The following is an 11,734-nucleotide window of genomic DNA, read 5'->3' as shown; positions in this document are numbered from 1 at the left end:
TCAGCGGAACCGGGGCTGGAAAAATAGAGCCTTTATTTCTCGGTGTGGCGGGGAGCGTGGGAGAGGCGGGGCGGAACAACACGAACAACAGCCGCGGAGGGGCGGCACCGGCTGTGACCCCCGGGCAAGCCGGAGACCCTACCGGAGATCCCTGCGGATCCCCCCGGGCCTCTCTTCCCGCCAGATCTCCGCCGCCCGCCGCTCCCGGCCCCGCGGGTTCCCCGGGGCTGCGCTGCCCCGCCACGTCCCACGGCCCCGGGCAGGCGGGGGGACCCCGGGCGGGGCTGCCGGGCCCGACCGGGCTGTAGAAAAGGCCCCGTGGGCGAAGAGTATAAAACCGTATCAAAATCCCTGCGAGTGTTCCGGGTGCGGCGTCCCGGGGGACTCCGGGGACAGGCCCCGCCCGGGCAGGGTCACCGGGAGCGGAGTGCACGGCGAGGGTCCCCCCGGTGCCCGCGGGGTCAGTGGGAGCTGGTGGAGCCGGATCGCGGCTGCGGGCGGGTGCGAGGCCAGGCCCCGGCCGAGCAGCCGGGGAAGGAACGGGCGGAGCGAGGCGGCAGCGAGGGCGGCTGCGAGTCCGAGCCCCGGCGAGGGTCGGGGCCGGGGGGGTCCCCCCGCGGCGGGCGCGGCCCCTCGGCGCCCACCCAGGGGTGCAGGGCGGCGGCGTGGGCAGAGCGGCTGCGGACGGGGCAGCGTTTGGCCCGGGGGCTGGCGCTGGGGGAGCTGAGGGAGCTGGGGGGCACCGGGGGCGAGGAGGGCACCGGGGCAGCGGGCGGTGGGGGCCGCGGAGGCGGCAGGACGGTCGCAGGCAGACGGCAGGGACAGGGCGGGGGCTGCGGGGCGCCCAGGTGACCCTTGAGCAGCTCCATCATGCTCTGCAGCTCCCGGCTGAGGTGTGAAACCTCCTGGTTGAGGTGGTTGATCTGGAAAAGGACAGAGAGCGGTGAGCACCGGCCGATGTCCTCGGGGTTTTTGGGGGCATGCACCCACCTCTGGTCCCCACCACACCTCCTGGTTGAGCCTGCTGATGTTCTGCTTTATCTCCTCTGCCTCCATCACCAGGGCTGGGCCGCCTGTGTCAGTCCCTGCTGGGGAGGACACAGGTAGCAGTCAAATGCCCTGCCAAGCCCCCAGGGCCAGCACTCTGGCCTTGCCCGGCAGCTGCTGGCAGTACCTGAGCTGGGGGAGTCCCTTGCCACACTCGGCGGCGGGTCCATGCTGAAGCAGAAAGTTTGTGACTCTGAAGTCCCTCCGTTGTCTTCAATCCCATCCACGACTCTACAGCAGGAGGGGGTGAGGGATGCTCCGTGTCACCTCTCTGCCACCGCCTGAGCAGCCCCCCAGGGCCTCACACAGCCTGGCTGGCACAAACCCGCAGCAGCGGGATAAGCCACCAGCACATCCCAGCCGTACCTGGGACTGAGGTCGGGCGGGCCGTTAGTGTGCAGGGAGGGGATGAGGAGCTTGGCCGGCCTCCTGCCCACGCCACCATCCCGCTCCAGGAGCCGGGCGTCCCGCCGGCACTGTGGAGAGGAGCTGCGGCCGCGGCTGCCACGGGCTGGGGAGTGGCAGTTGTGCCGCAGGGCCGAGACCTGGCACAGCTCATCACCCAGGAGGCTGCTCAGGGAGCCACGGCGCACTGAGCTGCTCAGCGCGGGCAGCAGCAGCTTGCGGCGGGAGGTGCTGGCAGGGGACTGCTGGAAAACCTCTTCGGGCTCCTCCTCATCCTCCACAATGGAGGGAAGGGCCTTCTCCGGGGCAGCACCGCTCTCCGGACGAGGCTGCAGGCAGGCGGGAGGTCAGGACTGGCCCCAGCTGCAGCCATCCCTGCCCCGTCCTCCCCCATCGCCTCAGCAAGGGACGAACCTGTGGCGCCTGCGGCAGCCTCGGGGACCGGGAGTAGCGGCAGAGCCCCTGCGGGGAGAGCAGACGGTATCGGCTCAGCAGCAGGAGGGAGCCCCTGCACAGCTCCACAGGGACCAGTCATGGGTCTGCAGGCCCCCCCAACCTCTCAGTGCCCCCTGAACAACCAAGCATTCCCCAGCCCCACACATCAGCCTCAGTACCAGCCTCCACAACCCCTCACCCACTCTCCTTTCTCTGCTGCTGCCATGTCAATGACGACTTGCCAACCTTGGCCTGAGCATCCTGAGCCAGAGCCGAGGCTGCACCCCAAATTCCAGTCCTGGCTCAGCCATCAGAGTACCAGCTCTGTCTGGAGCCTGCAGCCAGTTGGGGAGGGTGATGCAGGTGCAGAACCTGGTGCACACTCCTGGCCTTCCCCACTCTTGCTTTGTTTACATCCCTCCTGTGTTAGGGACATGGCAGGTCTTTGGAAAGCTGTTTGGGACCTAGAGACTGACCTCCTGCACCACCTCCATCAGGCCCGGGGGGAAGGTGGGTACCAGGGACATGCTCCAGAGGAGGTCCAAGCCTCTTTCAGCAGAACCAGGGGAGGAAAAGTGCAGCAGAGCCATTTCTGGAGCAGAATATCTCCCTGGATGCTGGAGCCATCAGCATGACCAGCTGTGTGCTGCACTCCAGGGTGCTTTGCCCTGGCTGTCTGTCCTGCAGTACCCCCTCAGTTCTCTCCAACCCCATTTCCAAGCCTCCCATCTACCTCAGCCTCCTGCATTGCAAATGCTCTTTCTGCCAATTCCCCAGGTTGCGCAGAACCAGGACAGGACATACCTGCATGCCAGGGTGGCAGAGCTGCAGGCCCTGCCCCAGCTCTGGAGCCTGGGGACTGCAAGCAGGGAGTGCACAGCCTCCTCTTCCATGGCCATGCACAGCCCCAGCCCCAGGGCCATGAGGACAGGAAGGGGCCTGAGAAGGAGGACACGCACCCACCTCCATCTCGCTGCCCTCCCGCAGGTTGAAGGTCAGGTCCTGGTGGATGTCAGCTGTGAACTTGCTGGCGTACTCAGGATAGAGCTGTAGCACTTCACAGAGCCCCCGCAGCCCGATGTGCTGAAGGTCGCAGTAGGTCAGTGCCTTCACATCCGCATTGGTCTTGATCACCTGGTCGGTGCTGCACAGGTCGGCTCCAATCAAATCCCCTTTGCCTGCAGGAGGGGACCAGGGCTGGGCTAGTGACACGAGCCCAGAGCCCCTCACTCTGCCGGGCAGCAGGAAGGGCTGGGGCAGAGCCCACGCCACCTGCCCTCACCCAGGATGGCCAGGACCACGTTGTCCTTCAGCACCTCGAGGGAGCCGGAGCAGACGAAGTAATTGGCCTGCAACGCGTCACCCTGGCGCAGCAGATACTCCCCCGGGGCACAGAATGAGGTCTTTATGTGGAGGGAGAGGGAGCGGAGGCAGCCCCGACTGGCCGTCTCAAAGATGGGCAGCTGCAGGATGTCCTTGTTGAGGTGCATGGCCACATCAGCACGCAGCTCGTCGGGGAAGTCGTGTAGCAGCTGGGGAGAGAGGAGCCGGGGCTCTGGGCACGGGGTGCAGGGAGCAGCGAGCAGCTTTCCTGCAGCCCCGCAGCCCCAGGGGGCAGGTGTCCCTCCGGAGTGGGGAACCTCGTTGCTGAGCTGCCCTGGCGTCTCAGCAGTGCTCAGCAGTCCCAACTGGCAGCAGCGGGCCCTGTAGTAGTCAGCTGCTTCTGCTCCACATGCCTGTCCCACTCCCCGTGCTGGCAGGAGCTTGCCCCAGACCTGGTCCCTCCAGCACCACTCTGAGCCGGCCCTGCCAGCCCCATTCCTCCTGCGCTGGGTGCAGGTCGGGGCTGGAGGGGCCTGGCCGAGCCACCGCCGCCACCTCCTACCTCATTAGCATCAATGCCGTTGTTCACCGACCAGGTGGTCTGGAAGTACTCCAGCATCCTCTGCTTGAGCTGCTGGGGCAGGTGATGGACGCGGATGAAGTCCTTGAGGTCCTTCATGCGGGTGTGGTAGAGCGAGCGGCGCGAGTACATGCGCTGGATGATGGCCGTGACATTGCCAAAGACAACGGCGTGCATCAGCGCTGGGGGCAGGAGGGCAGCGTCAGGCCCAGTGAGGGGCAGCTGAGGGCACAGCACGGGGGCACAGCTCCCCAAATCCCAGCCCAGGGCTGTCTCACAGGGCATACGTGCCCACCACCTCCCCCAGTGCCCTGCCTGGGGCACGATGCTCTGGCAGCCCAAGGTGAGTGCCCTGCCCAGCCCCACTGCTCTCCTCACCTCCAATGAGCATGGTGCAGATGGAGAAGATCTTCTCGGTGTCGGTGTTGGCACAGACGTTGCCGAAGCCCACACTGGTCAGGCTGCTGAGGGTGAAGTAGAGGGAGGCGATGTAGGCGCTGCGGATGGAGGGGCCCCCCACCGAATTGTTGATGTAGGGAGCCTCCAGCCTCTTGCCCAGCTCATGCAGCCAGCCTGCCAAGCACAGCCCGGGGTTAGCACTTGCAGGAGCCAGCTGTGAGGGTTGCACCCCTGGCACTGCTGCCCCACAGCACAGGGGGGATCCAGTGCTCCGAGCGTGCTGCACTCACCGATGTCCCAGGTGCGGGGGTCATTGCTCTCCAGCTCCTTGCGGCCGATGACGTACCAGATGCAGGCCATCCAGTGTGCCAGCAGCGCAAACATGGACATGAGCAGCGTGAGCACCATGGCGCTGTACTGCGAGTACCGGTCCAGCTTCTGCAGCAGCCGCAGCAGCCGCAGCAGCCGCACCGTCTTCAGCAGGTGAACCAGCGAGGTCTGGGAGGCAGGCAGGAAGGTGAACCCCGTGTAGCTGCAGACAGGGACAAGAAGAGACCCCAACACTACCCCCGGGACAGGAACCCTTTGCCACCCCCCACGGCTGCCAGAAGGGTCGTGGGTTACAGGGAAAGCCAGAGGCAGCTCATCCCCAACCAGCCTTGCACCCCTTGCCCAACACCCAGCAGGCAGCCAGGGTAGTGGCTTGTCAGGGCACCAAATACCCCCAGGAGATGTGGGTGTTGGAGAGGGGCAGGGAGGTGGGCAGCGGCTTTGCTGTCGAAGGCTGCGTTTGTGCCAGCAGCACTCACCACGGTCACATTGAAGATGTAGAGCAGATCGAAGGGCAGAGCAGCAATTAGATCCACAAAGAACCACGTGGCCACGTAATGGATGCAGATGGAGCGAGGGTCGTACACAACCTGGCCCGACTGGCTCACGTATGTCGTCCGGAAGTTCAGGATGATATCTACCCCAGGAGTGCAGGACCAGCCCTCACCACCCCTTCTGTGGCTGGCAGAGCTGAGCCAGCATCCATAGCCAACACTGGTCTCACGTCTGGTGTGCCCAGGACCAACAGCAGGGACACAGCAATCCCAGCTCCCCTCTCCATCACCCCTCATCCCTGCCCCACCACATCTTCTATCCTGGATCAGTGCTCAGCCCCGCACACAGACCTACCCAGGATGAAGAGCATCTCTACAGCGATGTCGCTGACAATGGTGCTGCGGGCAGCTGAGAGACTGTCCTCTGTGCCCGTGAAGCAGACATTGTAGGGGACAGTGATAGCCACATAGAAGGTGGCCAGCAGGATCAACCAGTCCCAGAGTGCCTTGAAGATGCTGTAGTGGAGCAGAATGAAGCGAGACTTCTGTACTGAGGCCACCTTGTACTCGGGGATGGACGGCTTGTTCTCAAACACGTTCTGCAGGAGCAAACGTGGGGTGGTACAGGGATGGTGCAGGGGCCATCCCACACAAGGGGTGAAGGCCAGCACAGCCACCCCTTCTGAGTCCTGCCAACCAGCTGGTACCCCCTGATGCCAGGGTGATGACACCCTTTTCCTGCACTGCGGTCACCCTCAGAGATGGGCACAGAATGCCCGATTACAGCACATCAATTAACACGATGTCATTGCTATTAACAGTAATCCCCTGGCAATGCCAACTGCTGCCTTGAACCATCTCAAGTGCCAATTCACATGCTGGGGCAGAGGAGGGAAGAGGTGAAGGCAAAGCCAGGGCCATCCCACCCAAATCCCCAAAATTCACGACTGGTGCACTGATACCCTTTGCCTGCTCATCAGCTCTGGGACCCAGCAGCTCTCAGACCCTCTCTCTGGCCCCAAAACTGCAGGTTGTGCTCTGTACTGGCCACAGCAGCCATGCAAAGGGGCTGGCACAGGACTGACTCTGGTCCCTGCCCCATCTGGCAGCTCCACAGCTCTGGCACCCTGGTAACAGCATTCCCCAGAGCCAGGGTGGCTGTGCTCAGAGCCAGCACTGGGGTTTCCTCAGAGTGAGTGCATGAGGAGAGGCACAGCTCTGCCAGAGCTGCCAGGTCTGCTGTCTCAATGGCAAGCTCTGGGCACCCACTGGGTTCTTCTGCTGCCAACCAAACACAAGTGCAACCTGGCTACAGAGTGGCTGCCAGAGCTGGGGAGCGTTTCGGTACTTGGCAGGCCAGGGAGGGATGTGCATGGGAACAGCATCCCACTGAGGCTGGGCTGTGCTGGGGGATGCTCTCTTGAAGCTGCTGCACTGCCAGTTCACCACAGCCCCAGGATGGGAGGCACTGGGCAAAACCGAGGGTCCCCCAGGTCCTTACACGGTTGATTTTCATCTCGCCACGGTCCCTCCGGACAAACTGGCTGCTGAGCTGGTGCAGCATGGTCCGGCCCTGCCTCCGTGCAGCCCTCAGGCGTGAGTTCCCAGGCTTCTTGCTCTTCTGCTTCTCACTCCTCTGCTTCTCTGCAGTGCACAATGCATGCTGAATTAGTGAGAGCGCTGTGGCATGGGTGAAGGTGCTCCCCACCAGAGAACAGGTAACCTCTTTGCCATGTGCCCACTGCCCACACTGCTCCCTGAATCCCATCCCTATTCTACAGCCATGGCTCACCCTCCTTCTTGTCACCGGGGTAGCTCCTGCCTCGGCTCTCTGTGATGTCTTTGAAGGAGAAGAGGAAGAGCACCACCTCCCCCTTTTCATTCTTGATGGGCATGATGTCCAGCAGGCACCAGAAGGCAACTCCTGGATGGAGAGAGTAGGTGAAGGCAGGGCAGCTCTGCCACCCTCAGCAGCTTCTCCCCAGGGCCATGAAGCCATGACAGGGCCAAATCCCAGCTGGAGCTGTGGCCAGGGAGACAGCCCCATGTGCCACTCACCACCCTTCTTGTAGAAGCAGACCTCAGCCTGGTACTCCTCCCTGCTGTCCAGTGCCTTTTCGATGCTCTGCAGGATGGGCTCGCTGGTCTCAGCCCCACAGAGAAAGCGGCAGCTGCAGTTCTTCTGCATGACCTCGGTGCGGGCAAAGCCGGTGAGGTCGCAGAAGCCATCAGAGCAGTAGACGATGGGGAAGCCACAGCGGCCCTGCGCGTTGGCCAGGATGAAGTTGCTGTCTGAAAGGAGACACAGCTGCCCCCGAGGCCTTGGGGCCACCTCAGAGGGCACGAACAGCAGCCCAGCCCTCCTGGACCCCCATGTGTCCCTCTGGGAAGTGGAGCCAGATCTCCATCTGGCTGCTGGCTGCCCCTAGCTGCTCTCAGAACTTGCTCATCCCCAGACCTGCTGCCCGCAAGGCCTCAGCCTGGGCAGGGCCCCAGCCCCATGTACTGGAAGGGGAAGGAGCCCGGATCCATCTCCCGGCCCCCATCACCCACGCGAGGCAGCTCACGCCTCCCCCTCACCATCTGCCACTCCAGCTCCGCCAGGGCTCAGGGAGCTTAGTGGGAGCAGCAGCTCCCAGCTGGGCGTATCCAGCCCAGGGGTGCCCAGCTGTGTGCTGAGATCCCCAGAGGTGTGGGGTGCTGTAGCACCAGCTGAGAGGGTGGGAGAAAAGCCATGAGCCCACGGGAAGTCAGGAGCCAGTGCCCAGCTGCCATGAGCTAGAGATGAACTACAGCATCCTCGGCCTCTCAGCAACACAGAGCATCCCCAGCATCACCCAGCCCTGGTGGCGGGAGGTGGCACCAGCCACTGTAAAGTCCTCGCCAGCCCCGTGCCCTGCCCAGTCACAGAACAGCTGTTCTGCCCCCCAGACCCCAGCCGTAGGCCCTGCCCCACAGCACCAGCGGGACAGATGGGCTCATGTTAGCAGGGTGCCAAGGAAGTGGATGTGCAGCTGGCATGGACTGTGGCGGAACCCAGCATGGGCAGACCAGGGTATTCCCAGCTCCAAAATGGTCTCCAGTGCTGGGTGCCCAGCACAGGACCCTTGCATCGCACAGCCAGGATCAGGCAGGTGTGCTCTGCCCCCTCTCACAGAAGAAAGGAGCCCACAGTGATGCCAGCACCCGCACACCATGGGCAGAGCGGTGCCAGGGCAAGGCAAACGCAGCAAGAGGCCACGGGAGGGAAGGGAGGCAACTGCAGGCAGCCTTGTCTGATGGGGGTGCCGTGGGGCCACCACAGCACAGCTCAGCCCAGGATTAGCTCGGAGAAGCAAAAATAGCCTGAAGCTGTGACTAAGGCCAGATTTTGGCTCTGGGAAGCCGGGATTATGGTGATATCCAGGATGTGTTATTAGAACAGAAAACAAGGGTTTGCATTTGGGAGTGGCTCACTGAGCTGGAGGATGTGGCCCTGGCAGGCTTGGCAGACCCCAGCCATGGTGGCCAGTGTGCCTGGCTGGGTGCCCCGGGGCCCGGAGCAGCGGCTGCCTAGGAGAGGCAGGGTTAACTCCCCACGGGGTATCACTGTGTTAAACCCCTCTCCATGGCAGATAAAGCCGATAAGAGGCACATCAAACCCGCAAAGCCCCACACTGTTTAAAAGTGCCCGGAGGTGGTTGGGCAGATTTGGACAGGAGACTGCCAGGGCACTGGAGGCAAAGTCAGGCTCTTTGGGACAAATTTCCAAGGCTGTGTTGCAGGCAGCTTGCCCAGGAACTCTTCCCTTGGAGGGCCTGATCCAGGAACTCTACCCCTCCGGAGGGACAGTGGGATCACCATCATGAGGCACATGTGGCTCTGCCCTGTCACCTCCAGGCACAGCTCAGTCAGAGTCGGGGAAGAGAGATTTCTCACACATTACAGCCCCAAGAGTAACATCCCAAATTTCATCTTTCCTGGGCAAATGATCCCCTGCACCACTAGAGCTGCCCTGTGTCACTCCAGGCCAGGAGACAGCTCGGCATCGCAGCAGACACATGCTCCAGAGTGCTCCAAATGCCTCGATAGTGCCCTGGGAGGTGGCCACAGGCTCCCAGTGCCATCTTCATGCCAGTCGCTCCCAGCAAGGGAGGAGATGTTTAGCCATGCAGGCAGCTGGCCCGGGAGACACCTGCTCCAGGTGTTTTGGAGGGGAAGCCGAGGTCAGTCGTGAACACGGCCCGTCCTCGGGTGCCTTCATGGTGCCAGCAGTGCTGGAGCTGGCATGTGGCGCCCGAGCATCACCCATCTCGGCTTCAATCCGTTCCGGCCCCGGCACATGGACACGGAGAGGAACTCAGCTCCGGGGACACGGGCACCACTCGGGCACGGGACGGGACAGCGCGGGGGCCTGGGGATCCCGGGTCAGCCCGGGCGTGTTGAGACCGACCGTGCTCTGTCCCATCTCCCTCGCCCCTCCCGGGGCCCCGCGCGCCCCTCCCGCAGCCACCGGGATCTGTCCCTGGTGCTGAGCGCGGCTGCGGCGACACCGAGCGGCCTCGGGAGCGGGGAGAGCATCGCGGGGGCGGCCTGGGACACGGGCACGGGGAGTCCCGGAGCACCGAGCCCAGATACGGGACAGTCCCCGTACAGCGCGTGGGTGGCCTCACCCTGCCGAGGCGCCGGGTCTGCGGGGCCGGGCCGAGCCCTGTCCCGTTCTCCGTCTCCTGCGGGGCAGCGGCTTCCCCCACCCGGTTTCCCCCCACGCCGCCGCCACGGTCCCTCCCCGGTCCCGTCCCAGCCCTACGTGTGCCATCGAAGCGGGTGGCGATGGTGTCCAGGAAGGTGTTCTGCGGCGCCAGCAGCCCCTTCATCACCGGCATCGTCCCGCCCGACCGGCCGGCCGCCGCGGGGCTGCGGCGGCGGGGCTGCCTCCGCCGCCCCCGGCCCCTCCGCAGCGCCGCGGGCTGATCCCGGCCCGCCCGGGGCTCCTGCCCCGCCCCCGCCCCGCCCCGGCACCGGGAGGGGCCTCGGCACCGTCGAGCACGGTCCTGCGCCCGCGGGTAGGGCGATTTGGCCCGGGGGGTCTCTGGGCTGGTGGCGCCAGGACCCGCTCGGCTCTGGAGCCGCCGTACCGGGAGGCACCGGGACCCGCTCGGCCACGGGTGCCGCTCACCCCCGGCCCTCCCAGGCCCACGGGGGTTGCAGAAGGGGCAGGACGCGGCGCACCTCGGTTAACCTTCTGTCCTGGTACTGCACCCAGGCAGCTGGTTCCGCGCACGCCCCAGTGCAGGTGCCGCAGATGAGCCCCGTCCAAGCACGGCGGAGGAAGGCACTTGCTCCAGCACCTGCCCCGGCGCTGAGCTGCGCCCGCCCAGCCCCTCCCCAGAGAGACAAGAGAGCCGGGTGACATCAGGCTACCATTTATTGTAAAAGGCCGCGGTGCCCGCGGTGCCCTGAGCAGGCTGGGCCAGGGCCAGGGCTAGGAGGAGGTATCTAAAAGTGCTATTTACACTGAGCTCCGGCTGTGTGTCCCCGGAGTCCATCCTGCCAGGGATCCCCTCTCTGTCCCGCTGCCCCCATCCCATTCAGTAAAAGCTCCTTGCAGCTCCCTGGGCCTGGCTCGTGCTCAGGTCCTTCCCTGAGTGTCCCTGGCACTCCCTGGGGCCGTCAGGGCTGGTGTCAGCACCTCGCGGCACCGCTGTCGGCTGGGCGACCGTGCCCGCAGGGCAGCCCAACGGGTCGTGGCAGGCGGTGCCGGGGAGCTGCCCGCGCTTGCCCATTGTGAGGATGCCCGCAGCGTGGTTGCCGGAGCCATGGAGCAGGCGGTAGAGCCGGCTCTGGAAGGCCAGGGGGACGCTCTTCCTCTTGCCCAGTGTGAGGATGCCAGCGGCGTGGTTGCCCATGCCGTGCAGGAGGTCGTAGACACGGCAGGAGCAGGTCTTCTGCCGGCAGCAGTGGGGCAGAGTCTGCCGGGCAGCAGCCAGGGAACAGAGCAGGAGCAGCAGCAGGAGGCAGGCAGCTCGCCGGGGCTGCCGGAGCAACGGGCAGTGTTACTGCAGGGCAGCGACACGGCAGAGAGGGGGGGACTGCACAGCCCCAGGACTGACACCCCTGCTGTGCTCACCGGTGTTTCAATTCCCCCCTCCCCCGGTTGTTGCCGCAGGGGCCCAGCCCCACACCCGAGATGTACCTGGAGCATCACCCTTCGGTGCACTGGGGCACGGCCAGCACCCTCACCTGTGTTTCAACCAGCAGCCAGATGTGGGTGTCCTCACCGCACCCCTGCCCTGCTCCGGCACACGGCAGCTGTGGCAAACACCCTTCCCTCGCTGTCCAGTGCCACAGGACAAGCAGTGAAAGCACCCATGCTGCAGACATTGCATGCCCAGCTCCCTCCCAAGCAGTCCCCTCGTCAGCTGCTGGCTACAGTCAGGGAGTCCCAGGGATTTGCTGCACACTCGGAGCTTCCCAAGAAACCGGCCAGGCCCTCCCACACCCCCAGCCCTACATCCCAAACTCCCACCCATCGCTGTTCTCTTGTCCCCAGGGGCTGCAGCACCCCAGCCCCACCTTGGTGTTGGGCACCTCCATCCTTCCTGGGGTCTTCAGGTGGCCGAGTGGCTCAGGGGCATGTCCCATCGGGCAGCCGACAGCACAGCACCCTGCACTGCCACTGCCACTTTATAGGGCCCAGCACAATAGTGCTGCCAAAAATACCACTGGGGCAGCGGGAGCA

General features: G+C 64.6%; 2 protein-coding genes across 3 annotated transcripts; both read right to left on the bottom strand.

Moving 5' to 3' along the window:
• Positions 1-16: 16 nt before the first annotated feature.
• KCNH4 (potassium voltage-gated channel subfamily H member 4) lies at positions 17-9,881 on the bottom strand. Of its 2 annotated transcripts, none has more exons than XM_066205198.1 (16): positions 9,803-9,881; positions 7,072-7,305; positions 6,806-6,937; positions 6,515-6,657; positions 5,369-5,612; positions 4,999-5,156; positions 4,480-4,687; positions 4,169-4,363; positions 3,773-3,972; positions 3,170-3,419; positions 2,851-3,065; positions 1,867-1,914; positions 1,414-1,781; positions 1,175-1,278; positions 1,009-1,088; positions 17-923 (listed from the first exon to the last, which is right to left on the bottom strand). In XM_066205198.1, exons 1-16 carry the CDS (start codon positions 9,876-9,878, stop codon positions 462-464), a joined length of 3,117 nt encoding a protein of 1,038 aa, XP_066061295.1. In that variant the 5' UTR covers positions 9,879-9,881; the 3' UTR covers positions 17-461. The 2 variants fall into 2 exon arrangements, with proteins under 2 accessions (XP_066061295.1, XP_066061296.1); XM_066205199.1 differs by having other exon boundaries at positions 1,009-1,085.
• Positions 9,882-10,402: 521 nt separating this feature from the next.
• On the bottom strand, positions 10,403-11,036 carry HCRT (hypocretin neuropeptide precursor; the record flags this gene model as incomplete). Its single annotated transcript, XM_066204796.1, has 1 exon — positions 10,403-11,036. A coding segment is annotated over one exon (453 nt), but the record flags the coding sequence as incomplete, so codon positions are not given.
• Between the last annotated feature and the right edge of the window lie 698 nt (positions 11,037-11,734).

The sequence above is a fragment of the Chamaea fasciata genome, unplaced genomic scaffold, assembly GCF_029207755.1.
Source record: "Chamaea fasciata isolate MVZ Bird 193981 ecotype frontalis unplaced genomic scaffold, bChaFas1.0.hap1 SCAF_27, whole genome shotgun sequence".
Taxonomy (NCBI): domain Eukaryota; kingdom Metazoa; phylum Chordata; class Aves; order Passeriformes; family Sylviidae; genus Chamaea; species Chamaea fasciata.
The sequence above is the reverse complement of the archived record's forward strand: the minus strand, read 5'-3'. Positions and strand labels throughout refer to the sequence as shown.